Genomic DNA, 12,428 nt, shown 5'->3' on the forward strand with positions numbered 1-12,428 from the left:
CAGATAAAAGACTGAGCTTTGAAATAGAATAGCTATCCTAGAGAAGTGCACATACACAGCCTAACAAATAACAGCAGCAATTTAATAATTTTTTGAATGTCGTTGCATTTGTATTTGCTCTGTGTGCTTTCGGTGTCTCTCTTGAACAAGGTGTTGCCATGATCATTGACGTTGTTGGTATTGTGGTTAATTATTTGCTTGGTGAGGACATATTGTCCTGGCTCTGTAAAACAATTCTACATAAGCAGCAGTTGGACAGGGAGCCATTAATTCCAGAGCTCAGGAGAAAAATGTGAGGCAGTATTTTTGCTTAGTTAAATTTAAAGTATGAAAATATGTAATTTCCTGGCACTTCCCTGTCATTTTTGATGGTTATACAGAATGAAGTTTTCTTCCTTCTATGGAATTTTTGAGGAAATTAAATACCTTCTCAGTAAATTGGAGAATTCAGTCTCAATTACAGCACTTAAATATTGTCAGTCTGTATCAGATTTCTGTAATTACAATATTTTACAGATCTGATATATAACCTATCAGCTGAATTATCAAGACAAGAAAAGGTAGAAACTTTTGTATTTCAGAAGGTGTAAGGGTTTCTCTGTTCATGTTATGGGAGTTCCTGTTTGTAAATGAGTTGTTCTCAGTTGTTAACATTCACATCTAATAAGAGGATTTCTTATGTCATGGTATCTGTGTGCTCTTAAGAAGCTGATCTTGTCTCATCAAACATTTCTACTTCAAAATACCATAGCTAATATCTCTCATTGTATTGAAAGTGTTAACTTGAGAAAACCGCATTCTGATTTCCCCAGTGCGTGCATTTTAAGATCTGAATAAGGTGAGATTTTTTAAAAAAAAGTGATTAGTGTTATAATATTGTGTGGCCTTTAGTGTATTTATTACATGTGCTGTTGGTATCTGTATATATATAAACCTCATATTTCAGGGTCTCAGAAATTGCTTCTCATTCTCATCTACACATCTTTTGATTGTCAGGTATCTTCCCAGAATATAAAAAGAATCTAGCATTAGCTTTTAATTTTGTACTAAGTGAGTACAGTCTCGCCTTGCTTATTTCTGGCTCACGAACCTGAGTCACGTTTCCCTTATCACATTGCTAGGTTTTCGTGGAGCTGACACCTCGCAGAAGTAACTGCAGGGATTAATGTCTTGTGTGTCTTCCCAGAGACAGTACACCCAGCACGTGGTGCACCGTCTTCTGTGTGACAGCAGCTCAGATGAGTGAAATTACATCAGTGGAGGGGGATATTGAGGTGACACAGAAGTGGCATCACCACAGTTACCCTGACTTTCCTCCCAGTCGCTGGTTGTGGGATATCACCAGGGCTTCCCTGTGCTTTTGTCTTTCCCAATTAATTCAGTGGCTTCTGGGTGTCTCACCCACCCAATAAAAAGATACCAGCAACCTAGAGGCTGCCTTGAGGTGCTTGAGCAGAGACAGACATGGTTTGGATGAACAGAGCAATTACCGCTGAATCTGGGCTTTCTCTTCTGTAGCAAACTTTCAGTCCTGGAAAAAAGCCAGTGTTAGATGTGGAGGTTCTTCAGGTGCTTATCACGTTAGGTGTGCTTAGTTTTCTTTGTTGTCTTTGTACTTCCCCTAAAATATGTGTGTTGTATCACCTAATTTTCTATCCAGCCACTACCCATAGCCACTACCACTATCCGCTACCTAACAATTGCCCCTAACCACTACCTACCCTAACCCTAACCCCAGCACCATGGATGGTCCAGACCAGAAAGATGTAGGAGCAGCAATGTTGGGACCCTGCCAGGATGGCCTTGGCGTGCCCCAGTGTTCCTGGAGCTGTAGGCTCTTTGACTCTCTCAATCCTAATCCTAGCCCTAACCCCTACCCTAACCCTAAGAATTATCCGGAGATTTTCTGCTTGACATTTACTTAAGCTATTTTTTCACTTCAAAAGCAAGGAAATTGAAAGGAATGGGAGTTCGGATTTCTGAAGATGTGTGCCAGATATTAATACCAAGAAATGCACAGAAAACAATACCTATTTCCAGGAGTACTTTTGCTCTTTGCCATTGGTGTTCTCCAAAATGTTTTCTTCTCTCTGTTACTTTGTGTGAATGGTCGTTCCTACTTTGCACGTGCCCTGAGGCTTAAACCACCCTGGCTGGGTTTGGAACACAGAAGCTCATTTTAGGCAAATAATTTGCACATTAAGGAATTGTGGATTTATGGCTTGGGTTTCCTGGCTATATGTATGTTTAGGACGTTATACAGTGTTCAGTGTGCTGGGGTCTCAGTCTGTCCAGCTCTCCAGCTCTGAGAACCTCAGCAGCAACACTCCATGTTCTGCTTAAACACAGAGCCTCACTCTTGGAAGAGCTGATCACACGAAGCCTTTTCAGTGTACCTGGCAGAGCTTTCAGTCATCTTTCAAATACAAATTGCTTGCAAAAGAAAGCAGTGCCATTTTCTCCCTGCTGGCTTTCTGAAATGTCATGTTGGGAAAAGCACTTACCACATCTTTCATATGAAGAGAAAGCTTTCAGTAATGACTGGTATTTCTGAGTCTGTTGCAGCCAGTGCAGCTGTTGGAAATGTCATTGTGTATGGCACAAATAGGGGGGCATTTTGAGCAAGACCATGAACTAACTGATTTCGGTATTAGGTGAAAAAGAAAAAAAAAAAAAAAGCAATAGAATATTTGAAGAAGAGACAACCTTTTGGATGTAAATGCATAAAATAAAACAAAAATAAAAAATAGTTTTATTAGTTCTGGAAGTCATCAGTAAAAATACATTATTCACAATACTAGCTGGAGATCTATGAATTTTGCAGACTCTGTGATTGAACTTCACATATCTATGAAGAGAATTTTGAACAATCAGGCCAACCGTAATATTCCTGCATTGAAGGGTTGGAATAATTCTTTGGCAGAGTATGTTGAGAGGCTGAAATGTTCCTAATGTTTCCAAGTAAATTTTTTACTTTTATTACTGCCCAAACACGTCTGAGTTTAGTTTTTTGTCATTTTTTTACCAGTTACGATGAAAGTATAAATACTATATTTTTCTATAATTAGGTGTGACTATGAATAATTCTGACAATGCATTGCCTCACATCCTTGCATGAGTTTCCCCTCTTCCTCATCTGGCCAGAATTTGGGAGCTTTCATCTCTTTCTCATATAGACATTAGCTTTTTTTTTCTCCTTTGTTTCTACCTGTCCTTATCTATGTTCAGTATTCTTTTTTTTTCTGTTCTGTTTCTTCACTTTTTCTCTTACATCATTAAGATTTTTTTCTTTTTTACCCAGTATTTTTTCTCAGCTTTCTGGGTTTTTTTCTATTTGTTCACTTATAGCTTGGGTCTTATGTAAGTGCAAGAACACCTAAAATTTCTGAGTTCTAATGTTCACGGGATGCTGAGCTATAAAGTTGCCTTGGGAACTAAGGGGAGACCTAAATTTAAAACCAGTGATTCTTTCTGGAGTCAATGGTCATTTGTTCATCTTCCGTATGTACTTAGAGACATTAAAAAAGAACTTTCCAAGAAAACTGCAGGGTCTCAGCTGGGAAAACGGGAAGAATAAAGAACAGAAAATGAAGTTTGCTTGTGTGTACCTTTTGCTGTGGCTCATCAAAATGTTAATTGTTTCATTTCAAAGGAGTTGCTGTTTGAAATATGTGTATACATATGTGCATATGCATCCACCATCTATAAACCTTGCAGAGATTGGCTGTGCTTTGTGCTTGAAAAATGGTTTAAGGATGAATATGATTTCTGCTTGTGTTCATTTCGCTGACACATATGGATAGGGCCATGATGTTAACTGTGGACATTGCTGGCTTCTTAACTGAACCTTGGAGCACTTGATAGCTTCAGCTGGTTCGTACTGTCAGCCTGCAAACGCACACAGGTGGTGATGCCAGCCACTCTGTGCACCCTGCTTACATGTTATTAGTGCTTATTCACCTGAGAAATTTCATCCCTTTCCAATGCTTTCCATCACTGACATCCAGACTTGCCTAATTGTACCTCACTGGCTCCAGAGTACTCCCTGTGAGCCTTTGAGAAAGGCTGTTCAGGGATGTGCTTGTACTGGAGCACACAAAACAGTGCTCAAATGGGTCCTTCACTGAACGAACCGTGCTTATTTTCTATGCAGGGAATAAATCACAAAATAGTGGGATTGCAGAGATGGAGGAGCTTCCAGTCCCACACAACATCAAAATAAGTAACATCACGTGTGATTCCTTCAAGATTTCTTGGGACATGGATTCTAAATCCAAGGATCGCATTACTCATTACTTCATCGATCTCAACAAGAAAGAAAACAAGAATTCCAACAAATTCAAACACAAGGTAATTTTCATTAAAAAATCAGGGCACAAATACTTGATTTTAAACAGAGGAATCTCCATGTTTTATTAACCTTTCAAAGCCAAGCCATGCAAAACAGGAATTGGACACCCAGCAAAGGTGGGTTTTGATTAATCTGATGGAATTTTGGTTTACTCAAAGTACCTTCTGTCTCCAGCCTCTGTGCATGTACACACAAATACATTTGTTTTGCAGAGAACTGCACATTACCTTTTCTGTTTCGTTTCAAAGCACCTTTGGAACCTGGACAATGTAGTGCAAGACAGCCATTTTTATTCCTGACAAGTTTTTCATCATTATTTATAAAATGTATGTATTCTCTGCCTGTCCTTGTTCAGTGACAGACTCCTGAGAGCAACACATGCCATTTCAACAGAAGAGCCACAAATTCTAATGCACTTCAGGAAGGCTTCCAGCAATTCTAGTTTGCAGCATTCAGCACTGTGACCTGAATATTCATCTGGCCTCTTTCCTCAAGCCTCTGGTGCAGGAACATATTGAAGGCATTGCAGAATCTGTACTTACCAAATCCAACAAAATTTGCTTTGACCTCAGAACAGTTGAAATACTGAGATGTCTAGAGAAACATGGAATGTGATAGAACATTCTGCAAACTTAAAAATAATGTTGGCATTATCTAAAAGATAAGGTTTGCCGAGGTACAAACAGCCATCCAAACAAATACAAGGGCTGTAATTTTATCAGCACCTAAATAACTGTTGGTTTCTAAGCCTGTGGGATAAACAGAAAATACCCCCACCAATTTCTCTGAGGGTTTTTATTGTGAGAGTATTTTTCATGAGATTTCTGTTAATAGCAGGTGTATAATTTTCTTATTTGACCTTTTTTTTTTTTTTGTAAGTAATATGTGCATTAAGAGTAGCAAAAAATCACTTACTATTGCTTGAAATTGAGAATTTTGCACGTTTGGCCAGGGTGTTGCAGTTGCTAGGAACCAGTGTGTGAAGCACTACTAAACCTAATGTTCTAATAGGCATGTATTATGCCCCATTTTTAACTGTAATAGCAAATAAAGTAGGGTACATTTGCTTTTTCCTTACTCTTACTAATTTTGGACTGACAGCCTTTGAATTGAAATTCCCATTTTACACTGCAGGAAGAAATATACCTTCTAATGTAAATGCTTCCTGCGATGGATTCTCTTTAATTTCACTCATTTTATTATTCTACATGTTTTTTCATTCACGTGCAAACTGGTGTAAAATTGGAACATATATTTTTGTGAAAACTAGAGCCATCCTAGTAGAGCAAACACCACATACACTTCAAAATCTTTATCACAGTGATGAGACTAGACTTGAAATGGAGAGGATGGGGAAAACTGTATTTGTAGTATAATAAAGATAAGCTATTAGATTTATTTTGTGTTTTTCAGCAATTCCCTAGCTTTTTACTGTGCAGTGATGTTTAGTCAAAGGACAGAGGTCATTGGTTTTGTAAGAACAGGAGATTAAAATCTATCAATTAAATTATTAATAAGTTGGATGTCTTGTCAGAATTAACTAAAAATTGCCTGCTACTAATTTCGTTAGTGCATTGGTTAAGATTTTTTTTGCGTAATTTTTTGGGTGGTTTTATTCCCAAGCCTGAATGACAGAGATCCAGAGAGCAGAGAGGGTGGTCAGTAGTGAAGCACAGACTGAATACTCCCAACTCTGTGCCACAGCACTTGAGTGTTTGCTTTCATGCATCTTTTGTACTAAGCAGTTTTTAACACACCTTCTAGAACGAACTTTTGTTGATAATTGAAATGCTCAAATTCCAAATGCATAGCCCAGGTGTGGTTAGAGACAAGCATCCTTCCTCCCTCTAAGGTCGGCCATAGGAGTTTCCCAGCTGAAGCTCAGCAGCAGGAGCTGATATCCCAGCAGCTGCAGCACTCGGGGCTGAGTCCTCACAGCAGGGACTTCAGTCCCCACCCATCCATTGACTTCCTAACAAAGCTTTTGCATGAAGGTGAGGGACAGCACTGCCCTTTCTCCTAGCAGAGCTTTTTAGAGAGAAAAGAGTGAGCCCTACTGCCTAGATATAAAAAAGAGCATTGGGATTTACTCCTAGGAGTCATCCAGCACCCTGAAGATGGCTGTCCAAGGAGAATTCATCCTTACGTAGCTTACAGGTAGGGTAAAGCACTACAAGTGCCCATCTCTCTCACAGGTGATAACCCAAAGGACCAGCTCATTTTCTAACTTACACAGAATTAACATTAAATACCAGTTTGCTCAGAGGGCTGTAAGTGACTTGGGATACAGACTTAATATGATAGGTACATCCATGCTGTTCCTCAGGAAAGGGAGTTGTTTGTTTTCTTGTGTACCTGGGAGAGCATCTGTGAGTGATTCCTCCTTTCAATACTATTTCTGTTGGTAAATATATAAAGTATATTCAGCATACTTAGGGAGCATAAAGTCTTATGCCTATTGTCATCATCTCTGTGAAGGAGAAGGTTTGTATTGGTAGTGGTGTGCACAGTCTAGAACTGTAATAAGATTTTATCTTCTTTTCAATTCATTTTGTATACCTCCTGTCTTTTTTAAAATATGGAAATATGACTACTCCCATGTAATAAGAAAAATGCTCAAATATTTAGCAAAACTAGGACTAGAATTTGGGTGTGCTGAGTTCACAAAATGTGTTCTATGGGCAGACCTGGCAAAGAGAAGGGTAACATGAAATGGGAGAAAGTTGAAGACTGAAAGGTGCCTCTTTTCCCAAAAAGGAGAGTAGGGTGGCTCATACACCTTGAAGCTTAGTTATTCAAAGCTTGCAGGCTGTTCTTAGAAATTATTGCCAGCTAGGTACCTTTAGAGCTGTCTGGTGGGTGCTGCTAGTGGAGCAGCCATCTGCCACTCCAGAATCCTGGCTCTCCTTGAGCTGGCATAGTACCTACTTTGCACTTCTTTGGTGGATCAGCCAGGAATGAGAGCTGAGCAGAAGAGATGTGAAAGGGAGAAGTGGAGAATTCCCAGAGGGATCTCAATGTGAACATTTTCTCTGTATAGTGGCCTTTAAAAAAAAAAGGTGTTTGCTTAGAAAAAAACCAGAAGATTAGAGCTATGAGAAGCAGCACACCTGCCCCTCCTCTCCAGCTGTGCAAGACATAAACCCCTCAGTTTAATGTGGTGGTCTGCCCGCTTCTTTCTACCCTTTTCTTTTTGGTAGACATCCCCTTTTTTTGATACAGTTAAAAGAGGTTCCTGATGCACAGCTGGAAGGCAAGGCTTTGACACCTGGGGGCAACAAGGCTTTTAATGTTACATGAAAACTGACAAAATTAATGGGGGAAAAGCCACCACTGAGGTGTGAGCACAGAGATCTGACCCAGGTGGAAGCTGTTTTTACCATAACCAAAGAAGAGGTGACAGGAAGACCAATGATGTTAACTGTAGCACCTGCTGGCTGCCTTAGCAGTAGCAGACTCAGTCCAGTGGGATGCCTTTCAGGGTGGTAGCTTTAAATGTCATTTGTTTCCTTTCTTTTCTTTGTAGTTTTTCTCTACATATTATTCATTGTAGCATGCAGAACTGTCTCCTTTTCAGATAAAGTTTTCTCCTAACTATTATCTGATTTAAATGAGAATTGACAAAAGAGAAATCATGACAACAAAATTTTACCCTTGATTATCACTCAATTACATCAGTTCTTGTAATATCCCAAGCTGCTAATTTTACAGTTTCTTAATACAGAAACTGAAGAATATTTTTTGTTGATAGGTAAACAAAAGGAGAAAGATCTTTTTCCATAATAGAAGACAAGGAAAAAAATCCTTCAGACCTTGCTTAGAGATCATGACCAGAAAATATCTCTCTTCTATTCCTTTTTTTCCTTAAAGGACTGCTATGCTTGTATTCATAGGTAGATGATCATGGACTGGTATTTATAGGTGGGCAGTTATGGATGTCATTTTAAGTGCCCACTTTTCACATGGCAGCCATCTTACTGTTCTGTTATTAACTGGTGAATATTCAATAATAAATATTTCTCATTCTATCTCAGCTCCTCAGGTACACTACAGAGAATCATTCAAGTCCATCCTGAGTCCTTTCACCCACAGTTTTAGCATAGACTGTCCAGTTCTTCAATTTTTTCTGTCCCTTGGTGGTATGTACCAAAGTCTTTGGTACTGTAGAAATCAACTATTTCAATTCCAACAAGCAGCTATTTTTCTATGTTGCATCCTGGGACTATGATATATTGGAAGAGCAAAACAGAGGATCTGAAAGGGCAGTGGGGGAGAAAGCAAGAGGTTCAGTGATAGGCACAAGCTGTTTGGCTTCTTCTGGCTATTCCTGTACAGAAAGGTATTTTGATAGATGTAAACCAGCTGTAGTTACTCTGCAATGTCTTTCATTTTCTCTGTTGATATTTAGTTTGGAAGCTAGCAGCAGCAGTGTAGATGGACTGATTGACAGCAGGAGGAATTTTGTTTATGTTGGCTGAAAGAAAACAATGAGAGCACAAGAAGCTCTTAAATTAAGATACCTTTGTTCTTTGTAGCATGCTTTTTTTGTTTGCATGCTTAAGCATGAAAGGCCCTAGTCTGAATTATTTATTAGGGCTATATATAATAGTGTTATGCTACAGTCACTGAACAAATCATTAATTTGTACATACAAGGTATCCCCATGTCTCTTAGAACAGGCCTTACACCACTGTCCTCTGCCCCTGCTCACTTTGCTGCACCAACAAACTGTGGGCAGTAACTCGGGTTTGCAGAGAAGAGCCTGGGGCTGGGGACTACACTGCAAAAACAGTGGAGGAAGGGGTGGCAGATTGGTTTGGCTGCACTGCTGACTCGTGTGTCGTTCTGTCCTTCCGTTTGTGTCAGGATGTACCCACGAAGCTGGTGGCCAAAGCTGTTCCTCTGCCCATGACCGTGCGCGGGCACTGGTTCCTGAGCCCCAGGACAGAGTACACGGTAGCAGTGCAGACGGCCTCCAAGCAGGTCGATGGCGATTACGTCGTTTCGGAGTGGAGTGAAATCATCGAGTTCTGCACCGCAGGTAACATTGCTGAGGGATCTCCACAGGCTGGAGTCAATGAATGCTGGCTCTGCTGCCAGGCTGGGCTGCTCACCTGCCAGTGCCAACTGTGCTGGTAGCCTTTAACAGTCACCCCTGGAGACTGGAATCGAACTTTAGGCTTTGTCTGTGCCAAGGTTTGCACATCAAGCAGAGGCAGCTGGACTGCTCTTTTCTTGCGCACAACTTGGCTGTCCCAAAGTCCTGTGCCTAGCACTACTGCTTGTCCCAGGCTAGGAAAGGGCCACTTGTGTGCCTGTTGCTGGCTACCAGCACCTGTGGGGAAAAGGTAGAACAGCAGCTCCCTGACAGCTTAAGACATTCTGCTGCTCTGTCTTCTCTGCATGCTGCAAAGCCTCAGCACCATCCACACCCCGTCCCAAGGGTCACTTTGGCCTGCCTTTGATTTATAAGGCTTCCTTTGAATGCTCATGATCTGCTGCCACTGTGCATGCCTGTCTGAAAGCTGAAGACTTGAGGCAAGCTCAGTATGAATCCCACGTTGGTTGGGAAGCCATTTAAGCTGGTTCCTGAGCAATCTTTGTTCATTCTGTCATTGGTTGTTGGCTCACAACGAGGTATGTTGTAGCAAACAGTTTGTCAACTGATAGGAGCCAGAGAGGGCAGTCCTGAGCTCTGCTGCAGTCCCAAATAGAGGGAAACCAGCTCTAGCATAGGAATTCCTGAGCTGAAAGTTGCTGTAGGCTTGCAGAGTCTTCATGGGGGAAGGAGTGGGGAGAATCACAAATGCCTGCTCCTGCCCTTTGATTTGCTTGTTGCCACTGTTGAAAACTGGGGGCATTATGTGATGTGTATTACTCAGTAAGACTCAGTTCCCAATTTTCAGCCTGCATGTCTCTGTGGCTTTTGGAGAGTGTTGTGGTTTTTCCTGCCCCCTGTGCTAGCAGTTTGTCTTTCCTTTCCAGATTATTCAAAAGTTCACCTAACACAGCTATTGGAAAAAGCTGAAGTGATTGCAGGCCGTATGCTCAAACTGTCTGTTTTTTATCGGAATCAGCACAAAGAATACTTTGATTATATCAGGTAAGAAACTAAACATAGTCCTTTGGCAAATTAGCGGAGTAATGAAAATAGGTAAATGGAGACAGCTGTGCTAAAGCTAGGGCAGAATGTCTGTATGCTTTATAGCCCATTCAGAAAGCAAAGAATAAATTACAACTCATTTCTTTTACCTTGCTTAAAGCAGAACTTCCATTAGGCAAAAAAAGTCTGTGTTTTGAAACAGAAACTGAGGTACTCATAGGGCCTCCAGCCTGATTAAAGTATCTGTAATCATAATGGATAGTTTAGTAGCCAAATATTTCTATTGTACTGAGAAATTGAGAGTGAGGTGACTGAGAGTGGGAGTGTACAATGGTGTGCATAGGCATTTGCCTGCATGAGTTCCATCTCAAATATTTGCTCTCCACATACAACCATCTCATTTCCATAGCCAAATGCAATTATATAGACTCTGCAATCTGAATGTTAATTTATAGATCATGGGAGGAGGGAGAGGGAGTGATGTTTAGACAGTGTTGCAACACCATGCTTCAGTTGGAATGAAAAAGCAGGAGAGCTGGAGGTAGGTTCCCTGTTCCTGTTGGAGACCCAGTGTGCCCTCCCACACACGGCCAGAAGTGTCAGTACAAGAGAAAAGCAGACTTTTTGATAGAAGGGGTCAAAGCTCATGTGTTGAGTGAGCAGGAGCAGCCACACAGGGTAACCTTCCCCTGTTAGAAGAACATGGATGAGAGGTAAGCAGTGTGTTGGAAGGCTGCTGCATTGACTATCTTTTAATATTCATCAGTAGATGGGGCTCCTGCTGGGCCATGTAATTTCAGTTTTCTGTGAGTGTCACACTAGTACCTGCCTAGAATGGAAAGGTTTTAAAACAACTCCAGGCAATTCAGCTTCAAAGAACAGACTCCACCATCCTTGGCAACATTCCTACTTTGTACTCATGGGTATCTGATTTATTCCAAGAGTGTATTGTATATTGCAGGGCATGGGCTTGCTCTTCCCCTTCTGTGTTTTGGAAGGATTATTTTATTGCACATAGTGACAAAAACTCAAAGTGAGTGCAAAACTCAGTGGAGGTAGAGAATGAATTGCAGCTGTTGAGGCTCTTTGAGGACTTCATAAACCACTGCTACCGTCCTGGGCTAGATACCACATACCACAGAAGGGAAATGCCTGTGCTGTTTTGATTCTCTTGTTGCATTGTTTTCAGCTGTATAATCATAGTGTATCTGCCTTTGTGTTCATTAGTGCTGAAAATTGCCACTGAGGTGCATTTATAGCTGTGGGTTTGGCTTTGTTCTGCCAAATGTGACTCTAATTGATTGCACACTGTATCTTTTCCCCTTCTTCCTGTTAAGGTCTTTCTGGGTTCGACACCAATAGAGATGAGTTTGTTTCAGTGAGCTGGAGACAAAAAGCTGTGTTTTACCAGGCCAGTGGGAAGCTACACTACCAGTAACTGGCTGGTGGTTACCTCTTTTGATTGGAAATTGGCTAATACAGTCACAAGGGCTAATCCTTCCACAAAACACCCTTCTGCATGTTATGTTAAAAACCCTAACCACATGCTTCCTATTAGGGAAAATTCCTTGTCAGCATGCCTGCCAATGGTCTCTGTGGTGTCATCACTAGTACCCAGCCTGGAAAAGCTCTGGTAGCATCGGCATGCAGGCAGCTGTTCCCGGTGCTAAAGGAGCAGCCCCTAAATGGAGGGTTTGAGATGTGAGCTCAGAAGGGGTGTTCGTGTCACTGCAGCTTACCTGGGCTGGGAGTGCCACAAAGCAGCTCAGATCCCCTGAAAGGGTGACCTATAATTAGCCTAATTGGCCACTGGATGTCAGTATCTTGCCACAGAAATGGAACAGACTTTCTCGGAAGGAAGCCTGACTTTTCAGTTTGCCGAGGTTCCAGGTGGTTATTTAAGCTCATTCAACTTTTTTTTTTTTTTTTTGGTTTTGGTTTTTTGTTTTTCTCTCCCTAGTAATCTCTTCAGTC

The 12,428-nt window shown here is 41.1% G+C and overlaps 1 protein-coding gene across 3 annotated transcripts in view; it reads left to right on the top strand.

Annotated features, from left to right (window-relative positions):
- The window catches only part of PHYHIPL (phytanoyl-CoA 2-hydroxylase interacting protein like), a 55,318-nt gene that overhangs the window by 40,060 nt on the left and 2,830 nt on the right, over positions 1–12,428 (top strand). For all 3 annotated transcript variants that reach the window (XM_042033306.1, XM_042033307.1, XM_042033308.1), the window contains exons 2-4: positions 4,154–4,350; positions 9,218–9,392; positions 10,337–10,454. In XM_042033306.1, coding sequence (XP_041889240.1) covers positions 4,154–4,350; positions 9,218–9,392; positions 10,337–10,454 — 490 coding nt within the window. The remainder of the gene's footprint in view (positions 1–4,153; positions 4,351–9,217; positions 9,393–10,336; positions 10,455–12,428) is intronic.

This window comes from Corvus kubaryi, unplaced genomic scaffold (genome assembly GCF_017639235.1).
Source record: "Corvus kubaryi isolate FWS band 111438036 unplaced genomic scaffold, C.kubaryi_AGA036_p1.0 37357, whole genome shotgun sequence".
Lineage (NCBI taxonomy): Eukaryota > Metazoa > Chordata > Aves > Passeriformes > Corvidae > Corvus > Corvus kubaryi.